The following is a 15,398-nucleotide window of genomic DNA, read 5'->3' as shown; positions in this document are numbered from 1 at the left end:
ACATCTTTAATCAAACCTCCAACCACTCAGGACTGTGCCTTGGACTGCTGGGACCCTTTTTCCATTAGCGCCTTGTCTCTTTCTTCCATAAGCTGCTTTGTCAAAGCAATTTGCTCTTCTAGCAGGCGAATATTCTCCTTTTTCTGACTTTGGCGCTCAAGATCTCTGAGAACTCCACTGTGCAGCCTCTGAAAACACAAGAGACAGGGTTTATCACAGCCTGCTGGATGCTGGATGCAATTAACCCCCCGCCCAGGCTCTAACCCCTCCTGCAGGGCTGCTCACCATGCTGCCTTTGCAAGTCCTCCGCCACTTAACATGGCTCGAATCGAAAACTACAGGAGCTAATATCCAATATCGATAAGCTAAAAGTACTACACCAAGAAGTGCTTTATTTGTACTCGCTTCAGATGAGTGAGTTTACTAAGCAGTAAAGTTACCGAACAAATAAATGCTATTCCCACGCCAGGCAGGATGGACATGATCTATAAAATCCTGTTACCTCTGCCCTAAATCTTTACCAAATCGAACTAATCTCCCCAAAACTCCTCTGCTTGGAGAGAACTTGGTGGCAAATTGGAAACGACTTTAAGAAAAACTGCCGTATGTCTTCATCTGCTTGTTTCTGCTCATGTCTTACTCTCAGAAAAACACTTTGTAACTTCTTGCTGCAAAGCTGATAGAAGTCCCACATCCTGCTTATGCCAAGCTCTTGAAAAAATCACGGCATTCGTTCAAAAAATATCCCCTTTACTTAAAATGTTCATTATAAATAACATGTGCAACAGACCAGCACTTTTCAAACTGGTCAGTAAGCCTCTCAATGAGCGTAAAAACCCCAGGTGCTCTTTGTTTCCTCCATACGCTCTTCTCTCTCTCTCTCTCTCTGCTACCTGGACATTTACCTCTCACAAGGGGAATGCAAAATAAGTGCAATGAAACCTGTTGACACGGATTGTGGTGGGGAAAAGGAGGGGAAGGACCAGCTGGGAACCAGCTGCTCTACTCCAGATGTGCAGTTCTGGAGAGAGGCGAGGAGGCAGCGGAGGGGTGATGAGATCAGGCACGGGATGGAGGAGATGGGAAGGCTCACACTAACTGTGGAAGGAAACAGGGACCACACAAAGCGTTTAATCAGCTGTGCACGTGGCATACAGCTGAGATACAGTTCCCTGGCAACTTCAACTGACCAAAGCCGGTGCTGCTGCTGTACTTCCCGCCCCATGCTGCTCATTCCACCCCAGGGTCCAACAGCTCAGCCAGCAGAAAACAACTCTTTTTTCCCTTTGCAAAGCAAGTCATACTCTGCTGATTTCACTCCCTTAGCTGGCTAACTAAAGACAAGTGCCAATGCAAAGGAGAACATGGGTGCCCAGCCCACTTTGGAGGTTTGGCTTGAGCTCCCTGGGCAGGCAATATGCTTTTAGATATTCAGTTAATAGATTTCAAAGCAGTAGTCATAAGCTTCTCCGAAAATATGATACACAAGGACAGAAATATTGTAAATGAGTAAAAACATGACACGATTGTTGGGACCCAGCCCTGTCTCACATCTAAATCAAGCTGTGTGATCGCAGTCATGTTTTAGCCCAACTAAAGATGAGAACTGAAGTTTAGTTAAAGCATCATCCGCCTGCCTCATTTAGCAACTCATGCTCAGGTGGGACTCAAGAGTGAGAAAGTTTCACAGGTACCAAGGTTAGCTCCTGGATCCTGGAAATATGAATAAATTATTTAGCCTAATGGTAAAAAAAAAATGAATAATTTATTTGATCTGTTTGAATTATGCCAAAACGCACCTACAAATACTTTATTTGAAAGCCAGCTCTCACAGGGTTTTATTCCTCATCTAGAATGCCAATAACTGCACATTTCAAAGGCAATTATTTCTCCTGTCAGGATTAAAATAGAAAGATTTTGTTTAAGAAATATTTTATCTTGTTAAGAAGATGCACAGACACATCAGCCAATAATCAAAACTCTCTCTGGAAATTAATCTAATAAAAACTGTTCCTTCTCATCAGCTTCCTTCAGCTGAACTCAGGTTTCAAATTAGTAATCGCTAAAGACAAAGTTCATAAACGTATTATTTCATTACTAATCGTTAACAACAAGAAAGAAAAGATGTGGGGAGATGCAATGTGATTTAACAGTTACATCAAGAATGTAATTGGTTTTCCTTCACAAAACACAGCTATTCTACAATCCTTCAGAGGGTGAATGCATTTACTTTGAAAATACACAGTTTGCAAAAGATACCTTTATAATTTGAGTATCACAAGTGACAAAGAGCTATGAAAAGGTTTATCTAAACTTCTGAGAAGAAGGTGAGAAGATTAATGTGTGCAAGTTCAAATCACTTTGTGCCTAGCACATCAATTTATGAAAGTCAAAAATTTATTAATTTGCATAAAGATAAATCTGAAGTAATTCCTACATCAAGACTGCAAAATATCCACATTACTTACTTCCATTACATTATCTAAATACCAGGTTCCTTAAACCATTATTCCCTGGCTTTAACATGAAGAATTACAAAGAGAAAATCTCAGATTTCATTTATAAAAGATAAGCTTTGAGCTTTAGTGCTTCTGTATAGCAATTTAAAATTAAGTTAAACTGATTGCGGGAAGAAAAGAATTGAGCATATTGGCTTCACTTCTGCAGCAGCAGCATCTTGAGGAATGCCAATATTCAGATTAGCACCAAATCCAGCTTTCAGGGAGATCAATTCTAATTCTAGAGGATTGGTTTCTGAACCCCTCCCCACAGGTACAGGTCAGGCACCTCTGGTCATGAGTTCCCTACACAGAGTTCACAGGCTCTGCCCATGCCTGCGTGTTAGGAAGGACAGCAAAGAAGTATCTGTCCCGCAAAGGACAGCAAAGAATAAACACTGGATCTGTCTCCCCAGAACCCCAAAAGGTTTTGTCGCTGACCAACTGGATCCTTTGAGCCCTGCATCTCCAGGGCACTCAGCATAACTGCCCATCTGCTGGCAGTCTGACAGAAATGACACTGATCCCCTCTCCAGAGCACAGGTTGCTTCCAGTTCTGGAAAAATAAGTTAAAACAGACCCATTGGGAGCAAGCTGCCCACTGCTGCCTCACTTGGGAAACCTTGGATCTCCCCAGGCAGAAGCTTGCAGCATCGACCTCGGGTGTAACAGCCAAAGCAATTTAACATGACTTCGCAAACCAAGCAACCACTACAGCATAGAGCAACAGGAACAGGCAAAGGGCAGCAGGTCTCCGTTTTCCTGGTATCATTAGAAATATATGAAGCAACCAGAGGACATGAACTGTGGCAGCTCACTCACTCCTTGACCTGGAGACTTATTTCCTACACGGGTGGAATGCACATCGTAAACTTGCAGTTGTGCCCTTGCTTCACCTGTGTTTTGCACGTGAGTTACAACATGGTCTGTACACACCAGGGGACAGCCGCTTTGCTCAGCGCGATCCTGGCAGGGTACTCAGTGGTTAGTTTCACATTCCTTGCTCAGCCTGCTGCCTGAGGCATTACTTACTTCAAGATACACAGATCCCACTCTGTCAGTGGCATTGCTCATTTACCTGTAGACTGTTTTATGCCTGTTACCCCTATGGGATACGATTTTTTTGGTAAACGTTAATCTATTTTCACAGTCTCTCTCTGAGATGAAAGAGCCAAAATTAACTAAAGATTAAAGTCAAAACCATCCACTGAGTTAAGGTGTCTCACTGAAACACTTCAGGAGTGATTTTTTTTTTTTTTTCAGAGCGTGTGTTGTCCTGCTGCACGTGCTCAAAGTACAGCTCCCACTTAGTGCAACTGTAGTTTACGAGCATTTAGCACAGATTCCTGATGGCTCGAGGCAGGCAAACTGAATTGGCTAGCAACCACCTACAAAAATCTGATCTTAAGCAATCCACCCAGCATATGTCAGCTCTGGCAAATGCAGAGCCATGATACATTGCCACCCCAAGGAACCAGCCTTACTCTTCTTGCTACTGCCTGTGCCATTCAGTGTGCTTTCCAACTTCTGCAGTAAAATAACCTGCCTCTTTCCTTACCCACATTACTCTCATCCTCCAAGATCCATCATTCTCAAGCACTGACAGAGACGGTCTCTTGAGGGGGAAAAAAAAAATGTAATCCTGTAACTACAGACTGCATTGTAAAGCCCATGCAACAGGGAACTGAGCTGGGGTATGGACCAGCAACTTCAACTCTGACGTTTTGTAACTTCTGACTGCTTCAGGCCTTTAATGACAGCCATTTAACATAAGCTTTCTATTGTGTGCATTTACTAGATTTTTCTGTAAGTAAAGGCGGAGGAGGGGAGTAAATCTGATGTGTGCTCGCATATCAGTACCCATTTGACCCATCAGCAGGGTCTAAACCTGCACACTCATTGCCTAAACTTCTGTCACACGTAACGTATCCCTTCTTCAACTGCAGGACTTCTAGTCCTGGGCAGAATTCCTTTGTATAAGGCCTCACCATCGTCTTGACGTGACACTTTTGGCTGTGGGGCGCTCTTGCACACGCAGCGCCTGCTGAGAATTACCTCATTTTTTTGTAAATGTAGTGCAGAAAACTTCCCTGTTTAATTATCGCATGGTGTTTCCGTTAGCTTGCGCTCTGCCTGTCCTGTCAGAAAGAAGAAGGCAGCTGGGGCAGGCTGCTGGGCGCAGAACTGCGCAGTCTGCCCTTCGGCCACGGGGCAATCTGCGGAGGAGCTCGGGAAGGGCAGAGCCCGTGCAGTGCCGGAGGGACGAGAGCCAGCAGGACTGCACTGCTGGACACGGGGGAGCCCCGGGAGTGCTGCCAGGGCAGCGCCCTCGGTGTCACGCTGCACCCCTCATCACGCACCCACCCAACTCCCCCGGCTGCTGGCGAGGAGGAGGAAACCGCTTCCACCGAGCCTGCCGCGGCTCCCCGCTGCGACTCGGCCCCTGAAGGGAAAACGCCCAGGATGGGGGTAAAGGGGGTGGGCGCAGCTACGAGGTGCCAAGGCAGGAAAAGGTCGCGAAGGGGTCGCTGGCGGCGGACACGCGTGGTGAGGTTGCGGGGAGCCGGGCGGGGGGCGTGGCTTGGGCCCGGGGGGCGTGGCCAAACACCTCGAGCCAGACCACCGGGTGAGGGGGCGTGGCTGGGGGCGCTGGGGCGTGGCTTGTCCCGCCGGTGGGCGGGGCCCGCGGGCTGAGGGGGCCGCCTTCCCCTCACCCACACCCCCCCACGCACTCCCACCCCCCGCCCCGCCGCCGCACCGGGGCACTCACCTCCCGCTCCCGCCGCTGCTGGACGTGCACGGCCACTACGGTGGCGGCGGAGAGCAGCGCGGAGACGGCCAGGACCGCCCGGGAGCTCCCCGACATCGCCGGCGGGGCAGGCGGCCTGTACCGGAGCCGCCTGCTCGCCGCGGGGAGCGGGGCGGGGGGGGGGGGAGGGGGGGGAGCTGCGCCCCGCCCCCAGCCGAGTGCCGAGCGTGTCGAGCCAGGCCAGAGCAGCAGAGCGCCGATGGGTTGGAGCCGACCTCCCCCCTCCCCATCCCCCTCCCCAGCGCTGAAGGGGGGGGGGGCATATTTCCCCGTCCCTGTAGCAGCATCCCCCCCACCCGGGGCACCTCGGCTTTTCCCGCGGGGATTGGGGTGTCCCCACGCCTGAGGGGCCGGCCCGCGCCCCACGGCGGGGAGCAGAGCGCGGGGCTGAGGTGGTTATGTTTTTTTTTCCCGCGGGCCTGCGCTGGCGTTGCCAGCGCGGTGGCGGCTCTGAAAAGTAAACGAGAGGGAGGTTTCCCCTGAGGTCAAGAAAGATTTATAGCTTTTATGGCGTGAAAGACCTCCAGTCCCGTGCTTTCCTCACCCAGAAAACCCAAACTGTATAGGACAAGCAGCTGGGGAAAGCGGCCCTTCAATTGTTTGGTTTCTTCTCATTGTTCTGTGTGTGGCCTTAGGCCTGGTGCTTGGCGGTTTTCTGTGGTCCGAAGACAGCATTATTCCTCTCCCTGAGGGCTTTTCCCTGGCACCTCCTCACAAGAGTATCTGAGTGCTCTACAGAGAGAAAATATTATGTTCCCAGAGCTCCTGTGTGAGGGCAACAGATGCCTATCGCGAAGAACTTTGAGCCACCATCTTTAGATGCGCTTTAGGCTCCAACCGGAGGGCTTCAGCCTTTTCGAGGCACTTTCACCCCGTAACACTTTATCGCTGACTTCCCCCCCGGGCGCTGTGGAGCGGGCAGAGGCTTCAGGTTGCACCCCCGGAAACCGGGGAGCTCGTCAGCAGCCGCGACCTGCCGCGCTGCCACCCAAACAGGCACATCTAGAGGTGCAGCAGAGTAACTCTTGGGAATGGATCGAAGAAAAGGACGTCTAGTGGGGAGGCGGGATATACCACAAGGTCTATAAAACCCTGAAGGACATCAACGAGCAATCCTTTGCCATTTCTCACAGTCCAGAGGTAACTAGTGGGGGTGTGGGTAGCGAGCTTAAACCAAGAGAAAAGAAGGTCTCGCCACATGTGAGTGAGTTGGGGAGGTCTTTGTCCCCGGTACTACAGAAGCTGAGCTTACCCCTGTGGACTCAGAAAGGAAGCGCACAAGTTCCCGGAGCGCCCGTGATGTCTGGATGCTCCTTTTGTCTCATGAACCCCTGAAACCACCAATGAACGGGAAGGTGGGAGGTTTATTGCAAAAGGTGTAGGCTTTTTCCCTGACTCCTTTTCGTCCTTTTTTTCTCCGAGCATCTTGCCACCGCTCACCGTCAGGCAGGGTGGTGGGGCACAAGGAATCTGAACCTCCGCAGGTACCACAGGCCCTGTCTCAAAGCCAGGCTCGGATAATTCCAGGCAGAGCTTAGAGGAGTTACAGAGCAGTTTCTGCAAGGGGATGGCAGGCGCGCATCCCCAGCCCCGTCCGGAGTGGAAGCGGAAAACCAAATGTGTGGAGCCAGTCCTTCCTCATTATAATCTTTTTCATCTGTCTGCCGAATTAATATGATTAAAATGAAAGGCAAAATTAGCGGGAATGATCGTATTTCAATTGAGCCTCATAGTTTTGTGTGCATTGGTGTGTTTACTGTTATTAAGACTTAGGCATAAGTGCTTGTAACGTGTCCAACACCGCTAGAGTGCCAAGAACAGGGTCGGACCAGATGCAGGGTGGATGTGAGCCAGCGCGGCACCCTTGGCATTGTGGAAGGGCGCAGCTCATGCTGTCTGGAAGCTGAGCACCTCTACCCAAGCCTGGCATTAGTCACTCAAGGCGGGCAAAAACCCCAGGCGGGGAGCATTCAGGCTGCGTTTTCACCGCCCGAGTTTCTTCCCTGGTAGTTCAGGCATTGCTGCTCTCCTCCCTTCCCTCCCAAGGGCTGCGTCTTGCCGAAGTGCTTGCCTTCCCTGCTGTGGCCCTGTTCTGCTCCAGGGGGTTGCCCCGTTCCCATGCTTGGGGCAAGCTTGTGCAGGGAGGCAACCTCCTGGAAAGCCCAGCTGTGGGCCAGCGTAGCAGCTGGGTCTGGCCTAAAACCCTGCAGCAGCGCTGTGGAAAAGCCCATTTTCCTTCTCCTGAGACACTTTTCCAGCTGGATGGGGCAAGCCTAGCCAGAGGCACACTGCAGCGGCAGGGAAGTGGGGGAGTGATGGAGGCAGGAGGCAGGAGCACCCAGCAGTGATACCGCTGGGGAAAGCCGAGTTAGCTGGTGGTTAGTTGGACAAGAGAGAAGGAGATTGCAGAATTCCCCCCAAGGAACACAACCCTGACCACCCCAGTCCTGTGTCTTGGCTCCTCCTTTGCTGGCCAGGGTGTAGTGGCCCACTCCTCTAGTGGAGGTTGGGTTGAGCACCAGTCAGTTGACTCACAAGTGAAGGAGACTGTGAAAACCTGAAGGCCATTTTTCCCCTGGGCAAACAGCTCAGATCTCTGTGATGATCTTGCATAATGCATCTTAAGTCAATGCTTAGGGGGCATTTTTACCCAGGTTTCCAAAGAAAATGAAGCTTGTGCAACCTCTGTACCTCATCCGCCCCCTCCCTCCCCTCTGTGCTCTTACACGGGTATCTGCCAGCCTACTCACTGCAGCTCCGCTCTCAGTAAAACTTCCACATTTATTTGCCCATTCCAAATGTTATGACGGATGTGGAAGAGTTCTGGCTCAGCTTTGTGCGATGGATGGTTACACCGAGCAGAGGAACATCCCATGGAGGGAAGGAGTGGCAGAGTCAGCTCACCCCTGTATTATCTGCCAGAGGTTCCGCAAAACAGGGCACTCAGTTGTGGCCTGCGTTAACGCATCACCAGTAGTGCTAAAGCCTAAGGAAAACCCTGCAAAGTAGGACAAGGGATGGAGATAGATACAGTTTGAACTGAGCCCATTTCCAGCTTCACAGCGTGAACTGCAGCCCCTCTCCCACTCCATTTCTCCTGTGTAATGCAAAGAACCAATCTCTCTTATCAAACTGCAAACAAATAAAACGAAGAAAAAAAAAAGAAAAAAAGAAAAAAAATCCCAAAGGTGTGTTTTCATACAGCTTTCAAGTTTTTTTTTCCAGTTTTTTTTTTTTCACCTGGAGTGCTCCCCTGAGATGCAAGGGCTTGGCTGCCTCAGTTGAAAAGAAGATCCCGCTGCCTGCCACTGCAAGCACCAATTTTCTTCTTATGGCAGAGCTAATTAGTGGCAAAAAAAAAAAAAAAAAAAAAATCACCTCTATGTTGTAGGCACTTTTTTGTCACTGGGATGCCTTTTCCACTTTGAGAAACGGGCACAGGCTCATCGCTCACCCAGGGGCAGCCACCCTGGCCAGGCAGTAAAAGTTTGCTTGACGGTGGTGGGGGGTCATGCTGTTAGCGTTCAAAACCTTGAAAAATGCAGTGGGAAAAATGGAAATGTCTTCAATGTTTTTGTGTCCCTCCTCTGTCATTGAGAGGTGGGGTCACGGGGGGCTTATTTGTGCACATAGACTCAAAACAATAAATCAAATGAATAAAATGAATGTGTTAAAAATGCCTTATTTCAACGGGGTTAGCCTCCTCTCCAGGCAGGCAGAGGTATGCCTGACTTGTGCGAGTTTTATTTTCTGCTGGGCACGAACGAAGCAAAAGCCACCGTAGCGCATCCCCCCGATGTTTGTGTGGGGGCTTTGCATGCCTCTGACCTTCTCACACCATAGATTCAGATGAATTCTGCTCCTTGTCCCGTGCAGATGAGCCCTGTGCCGCTGAGAGATCTCAGGGAGCCGGAGGGAAGTCACTCCAATCCTTCTGAAATTTTAATGATGGAGAAAAGAGAAAACTGGGGAGGGGAACCCTTCTTTTACTCCCTTGCAAGGAAGCTTTCCATCCCTTTGAAGGGCAGCCTGCAAAAAATTTATTTTTGATTTTAATTTCCCCACGCACTCGCTCGGTCCAGCAGGGAGGGCGGAAAGCCAGGGGCAGCTGCTACACGAGCCCTGCGGGTTTTATGCCCGGGCGATGGGTGGTTATACGTTAGCCAGCCAGCCGCGGGGCCGGCGGGTCACCTCCAGGTAAATAAACTAAGGTGTGGGCGCCTTGTTTTGCCTCGGCCGGAGGGTGTGAAGGGGCTCCCTCGTGACCCCCTGCTCCTTCCCCGGCATCGCTGGGGCGGGGAGAAGCGAAGAGGGCGGTCTGGGTGCTGCCTCTCCCCTCCCCTGTATCTCATCCCGCTTCTCCCACCCCACAGCTCGTCCACACCCCTTGGTTTTGGGGTGCCACAGCCTGCACCCTACGCAGGGAGCTGCACCCCAGCTCCCTCTCTTACACACGCTTCCACCCCTCCAGAGCGGGGATGGGCGGTTCAAATGCAGGTAGAGGCCAAAGTCTACCTGTGCCGCAGCAAGAGGAGGATGTAAACCCCGCACTTTGTAATTATATTGGCAGCAGTCGCACAGACCCTTGCCCGCAGGTAGCTGGAGGCCGGTATTGCGGCAGCACTGTTGGGAGCCGAGGGCAGAGACGCTTATGGGCATGGGCTTGGTTATGTTGGTTTTTTTTTTGTTTTGTTTTGTTTTTTTCTCCTGGCAAACATTGTAAAAGGTACTGGGAGATAAAAACCCTCGTGCAAAAAAAAAAAAAAAAAAAAATGTTGGCGGAGTAAATTCTGCAAGCAATCACCTCCGAGCTTGCGTGACAAAGATAAGCCTGACCCAGCACTGGGGCCGCTGCAAGGCAGGGAGGTGTGGGGGGTCCCCGGCCCCCAAAGCAGGGTGATGCCCTCCCAGCACCCAACCTCCCAGGGGAAGCCCTGGGAGGAGGAGGGCTTCTTGGGCTGTGGCAGTGCAGCCACGCAGGGAGCACGGAGAGGAGGGGTAATGTCAGGGCTTGGCCTCGGCTGGCTGGGTGGGTGGGGAGGGGGCAGAGGCACCCATAGGTGCTGCAGTGGGCACCGAGTCCCCTCCCCGCTCCCGGCTGCCAAACCACAGCTGCAGGGAAAGGAGTCCAGCTGGAAGCAGCACCGCTGAGCTCCCGGGGTGATTTCAGTAGGCAGCGGGCATGTACCCCGATGCTTAACTCATCCTGGGCGTGTTGGAGCACGCGCTCTGCCTCAGCGCAGGCGGGACGGGCAGGGACTCTCCGGCAGCGGTCCTGGAGCCCCGCTGGGAGCGAGCCCTGCCTGTGCGCCCACGGCACCAGGACAGGAAGGCAGCCTTTGAATAGAGCTTAGGACCTGTACCCTGGCCCAGCTTGGAGCAGGCTTGTGCTTGGCATTGGCAGTGCTGACGGCCGAGGCTGTCCTGGCGGTCCTCCTTGTCGGAGAGAAGCTGAGAAGAGTCCAGATGTACTTAATCTTCTCTTCCTACTGCTGCCAAAGCCCAGGGAGATGCACTGCAAGGGTGCTGGGCCAGGGATGGCAGCGGCAGGACCATCCCGGAGCACCCAACCCAAGACAGTTTCTCCTTCCTCCAGCCCATCACTGACCCTGTATGCCCTTATCACTGGTCCATCATGCTAGTAATCTTCCCACTCCACCCCCAAAGAGGAGAGGGATGGCAGGGACAGCACCTACCACCCAGCTGGCCCCTCTTGGAGGTTTTTGAAATGGTAAAGAAATGCATAAACCCCATACGCATACAATGGGGTTTATGGCAGTCATCTGGCAGGAATGAGGAAGTCTCGGGGGCCCCAGAGGTGCCGTTTGTCCTTGGGGAGTGGGCAGGGGATTTTCTCCCACCGCGGTTTGAGCTTGGAGAGGGATGGCAGAGCTGGCAGGGCGTGTGGCAGAGGGGGAAGCGCAGCACCCTGGGCAATACGGCAGTTTATCAGCCGCCGCCAGCTGCAGGAAGTGGGGATTTTAAAGGCGTTTCGAAAGCCGAAAGTGCTCTCTTTATTTTTAGGAATCTGGGAGGGGGGACCAACTGGGTCAGACCCCGCTCGAGGCTCATCCAGCTTTTTTCCGCCAGCACCAGTCGATGCCTGCATTTTCAGGGAGAGCTTTCCCAACTGGGAAACTGCTGGCTCCCTAACTGGTGATAAAAGGTTGTGGTCCCAGTCAGGTAACGGGACAGGCTGGCCTTGACCCAGGCTTTGCGCGCTCCTTGCGTGACCTCTCAGGCACGTGCAGCACATCCTGATGTGGAGTGCGTCCCAACGTGCAGCACGTCCCGCCAGCAGAACATTTTCGCATGCAGTGCATCCTGATGGCAGGGAAAATGTCTTTTCCAGGGCAACGCCTCCTGTTTGCATGGGTCACCCCACTGAAGCCAGGCAGCAAAACGGGAACACGGAGACGTGGTGATGCTGAGAGTCAAGTGTAACGCAGGGAGGGAGAACATCTCTCTCAAGGATAAATCCAGGGCGTGGTGTTTCGGCAGACCGCCCGCGGCAGCCTTCCCGCTGCATTCAAGCAGTAGCTGGGGCCCCCTTGGGAGGTGGAGTTGGGCTCAGGCAGGGAAGCTGCTCGTCTTCGTGAGGATCAACACCTGCTCTGGCTGGACCCCGCTGGCCAAAGCTTTCTGTGACCTTCTTCCAGAGAGATCCCAAAATCCAAACCACCAGTCAAAAAGGACGAGCGGCTGCCACCCCGTTCCTTTGCTCTTCACACAGCGGTTGGGTTTGGTAGAGAGACGTCTGTTTGTGAAAACACCAGAGAAACCCTGGGGACTGGGGACCACCACCACCAGCAACTGGTTGCTGGAGGAGCTGCAGGGGCTCTGACTTGTGTGAATTTGGCTTTTGGAGGTTAAAGCCCCTGTGGATTTCCTGGTGCCTAATAAAGGTGCCCGTGATGTATTTTTAAGCACAACGGGGACGTTAAGAGGGAGTAGCTTTCTGTCCTCTGTTTAGCTACTGATTTGCAGGAAACTCGTGGGATTTCACTGCTTTTGCAACCTCTGCTGCTGTGTCAGGCTTGGTTGGAACGCACCAAAGTTCCCAGGGAGGAAACACTGGGCAGACAGTGGGATTGCAGGAAACCAGGCAACAACAAAAAAAGTTAGGCAGCGGAGGCGAAGCTGGGGAAGGGGCTTCAGGAGAACCTCCAAAGACATATGCTCCCACAGTTCTGTTTCTGCAGTGGAGCCTGCAAGCCCAGGGGTCTACCGACCACCTTGTGAGAGCAGACACCTCTCCAAGCGGGTCACCCCTTTCTCCCAGAGCGGTGCTGGACCACCTGTGGGGGACATGGAGGGGCATGGGTCCACTGGCAGCCTCTTCCCCCGAGCCTTGGGGCTGTGGGTGCCACCAGGGAGGATGCTCAGGGGATGCTGCTGGTGTCTGACACCCGGCCCGGGCTTCACGGCGGGTGGCCAGGTGCCATTTCCATGGGGAGCGGGACTTGGAGGCTCAGCAGGGAGCAGCCGGGCAACCTGGGGTGATGCCAGGCGCGCCGAGGGTGCGGAGACGCGGCAAGGAGCTGGCCAGGGAGACAGCGCCGAGCCAGCAGTGGGGAGCGGGATGGAAGCGGAGGTATCGGTGGAGAAAGACAGGGAGACGCTGGGAGTGGCAGGGTCCGTGGGAGGCAGGGAGACGGGAGCCTGGTGAGTCAGCCTGGTGGGGTGCTTTGAAACCCAGCAAGGAAGCACAGGCAGGGCTGGTTCTGCCACAGCCTGGGGAGCCATCTTCCCCCTCTGGCACCTTCTCCATCCCTCCTTCCCTGCTCAGCCAAGGAAAGCAGATCACCCTCCCAGCCAGGGTGGCTTGCAGAGCCGCTGCTCCCTCCTTCCGAGATAACACTGGCACGGAGCCACCCTGGCTCCATCCACTGTGGCAAAGTGGTTCTTCATCTAACCGGGGGAGCTGCCAAAACCCAGCTTGGAAGCAGAGCTTTCCAGTGGCCAGGCTTGGCCCCGTGGCTGGCAGCACAGGAGATGCCATGCTTTGGGTGAGGATCTGCCTTTGTTCTCAGAGGCCCCTACAATCCTTCTGGGAAGACCCTATGGCATGTTGGACCTCCACTGGATAATCCAGGGAGGCAGTGGGCTGGGAAAGGCTGCAGGAGAGATACCTTCCCTTGTCCTCATCTTGTCCTTGGCTTCAATGGGAGCGTCTCCCTCCTGCAAACCTCTCCCTGTAAGGTGGCTGGGAGGGTGGCCTCATGGCACCCATTCCCGGGTGCTGGCGCAGGCTCCATGCTCACCATCCCACCTCACATGGGGAAACGTGGAGTGTTTCAGGGAAACGGTGTCACACCAGGATGCCTCTCGCAGGCGACCGGGCAAGGTTTCGACACCCAGGTTCCCCCCGTCTCTCCCAAAATGCCTCTGGGAGCAGCACGAGGGTGTCAGCTGGGTGTTTAGGTGGCTTAAAGCAGCCCAGATGCCCCAGCCCTGGTGTTTCAGGCACATCACAGACTCCAGAAGATGAAGGTTCATCTTCCCAAGGATGTGAAGCTGTGACCTCTCTTGCATGTCAGTACACTTGCATAAATCCTCCCATCGGAGCTCTGCTGGGAGCCAGAGACCGAAGGCTGCACTGTTGCATGGCTGGGCTACTGCACCAGCCAGGGTCTCATCTCTGTGCATCCTGGCTTGGCTCCAAATCATGAGGAATTGCCAGAAAAAGGGCACTGGGTGACTGTGCTCTTAGCCTTGGAGGCAGAGCATCCCCATCACAGCCTCTGTGGATGTATTGCGAGCATCCTTCCACTTCTGCATAGGAGGGGTGATATATTCTGAAATACTCCCTGTTCATGGGTAAAACTGAGCTCTTGTTGCCTAAGCAGTGGACATGTGCCTTTGCTCACACCTTTACCAAGCATCTCTCCCTCTGCTCTTTTCAAGTCTAGCTCCTTGCCTTGCTCTCTCCACCCAGGTCCCCGCCCCCAGGCATGCTTTCCCCACTCCTTTCTAGGTGCTGTGTCAACTGGGGCGAGGCTGGCAGTGAGGGGGAGTCCTCCAGAAGGGACGAGCCCCCTGTGCCCCCCACGCACGGCCAGCGATCCACCCCCTGCTCAGGGTTTGTTTGGGAAGGAGCAGGGGGGTGATTGCGACAGTGACACATGGCTGATTCATTGCTTGATCCAATCTCTCCCTCCTCACTCCCAAGTGATTGGAGTCAAATGAAACATACTTCTGTAGTCAAATCTGTAAGGGTGGGTCCCCGTTGTGCTTTGACCCTACGGGGCATTTTGTACATTTAATTTGATTTACACCCAAAACGTTAATTTAACATACTGGATTTTCTCCCACACCCAGCTAATGCTGAAAATCAAACAAGATCCTACAGAGAGGTTTGTGTGCCATTATCTCGTTAGCGTTGTTACTTATTGAGCAATTACAGCGCTTGGGCTGTACGTGCAGCGTTGCTGCAGCGCATGAAGAAGGATGCCGGCCGCCTGGTGACGTGTCTGTGGGCTGCCCAGCGGGACACGGCGTGGCCCCAAGGACGCTGCCTGGCTCCCTGCAGTGCTGTTGGTGGGGCCGTGCTGTGAGCAAGCTCCCTGAGGCTCTTCTGGGGTAAAAACCACCGAGGAATAGTATTTTTAGGAAAGGCAGCGTGGTCTTCTTCTGGGCTGTAGACAGGCAGCATCAAGGCTTGGCCAACAGTCTGTGTTTCCACCTGCTAGCAGAAGGGGAAGGCAGCCCACCGTTGCTGGGATGCTCTACTTGATGGTGGCTCTCCATCCAGCTCCTCTTGCCTTGCCAGGGCTCCAGGACTTTCTCTCCACCCTGTGCCTCTGATGGCGCAGGGCACACCACAGCCCTGACCACTCGTGTTAGGGCTCCAGAGCTGCTGCTGCTGATAATGATGATGATGATGATGATGATGATGATGATGATGATGATGATGATGATAATAATAATAATAATAATAATAATAATAATAATAATAATAATAATAATAATAAATAATTTAGTTCCTTGTTCAGCTGTGCTTGTAAGTGCACGTCTGACTTGGAGCACCCGATTAGAGTGAAGTGGGTGCTCCGGGACCTTGCTAAATGGGAACCTCAAAGCAGGATTTG

The 15,398-nt window shown here is 52.9% G+C and overlaps 1 protein-coding gene across 1 annotated transcript; it reads right to left on the bottom strand.

Annotated features, from left to right (window-relative positions):
• Positions 1 to 14: 14 nt before the first annotated feature.
• On the bottom strand, positions 15 to 5,421 carry LOC104356726 (protein PET117 homolog, mitochondrial). The gene is made up of 2 exons (XM_032994042.2): positions 5,269 to 5,421; positions 15 to 188 (listed from the first exon to the last, which is right to left on the bottom strand). Exons 1-2 carry the CDS (start codon positions 5,362 to 5,364, stop codon positions 27 to 29), a joined length of 258 nt encoding a protein of 85 aa, XP_032849933.2. The 5' UTR covers positions 5,365 to 5,421; the 3' UTR covers positions 15 to 26.
• Between the last annotated feature and the right edge of the window lie 9,977 nt (positions 5,422 to 15,398).

Source organism: Tyto alba, unplaced genomic scaffold (genome assembly GCF_018691265.1).
Source record: "Tyto alba isolate M040663 unplaced genomic scaffold, T.alba_DEE_v4.0 Super-Scaffold_16, whole genome shotgun sequence".
Taxonomy (NCBI): Eukaryota; Metazoa; Chordata; class Aves; order Strigiformes; family Tytonidae; genus Tyto; species Tyto alba.
Note: the sequence above shows the minus strand (reverse complement) of the source record. Positions and strands in the feature narration are given on the sequence as shown.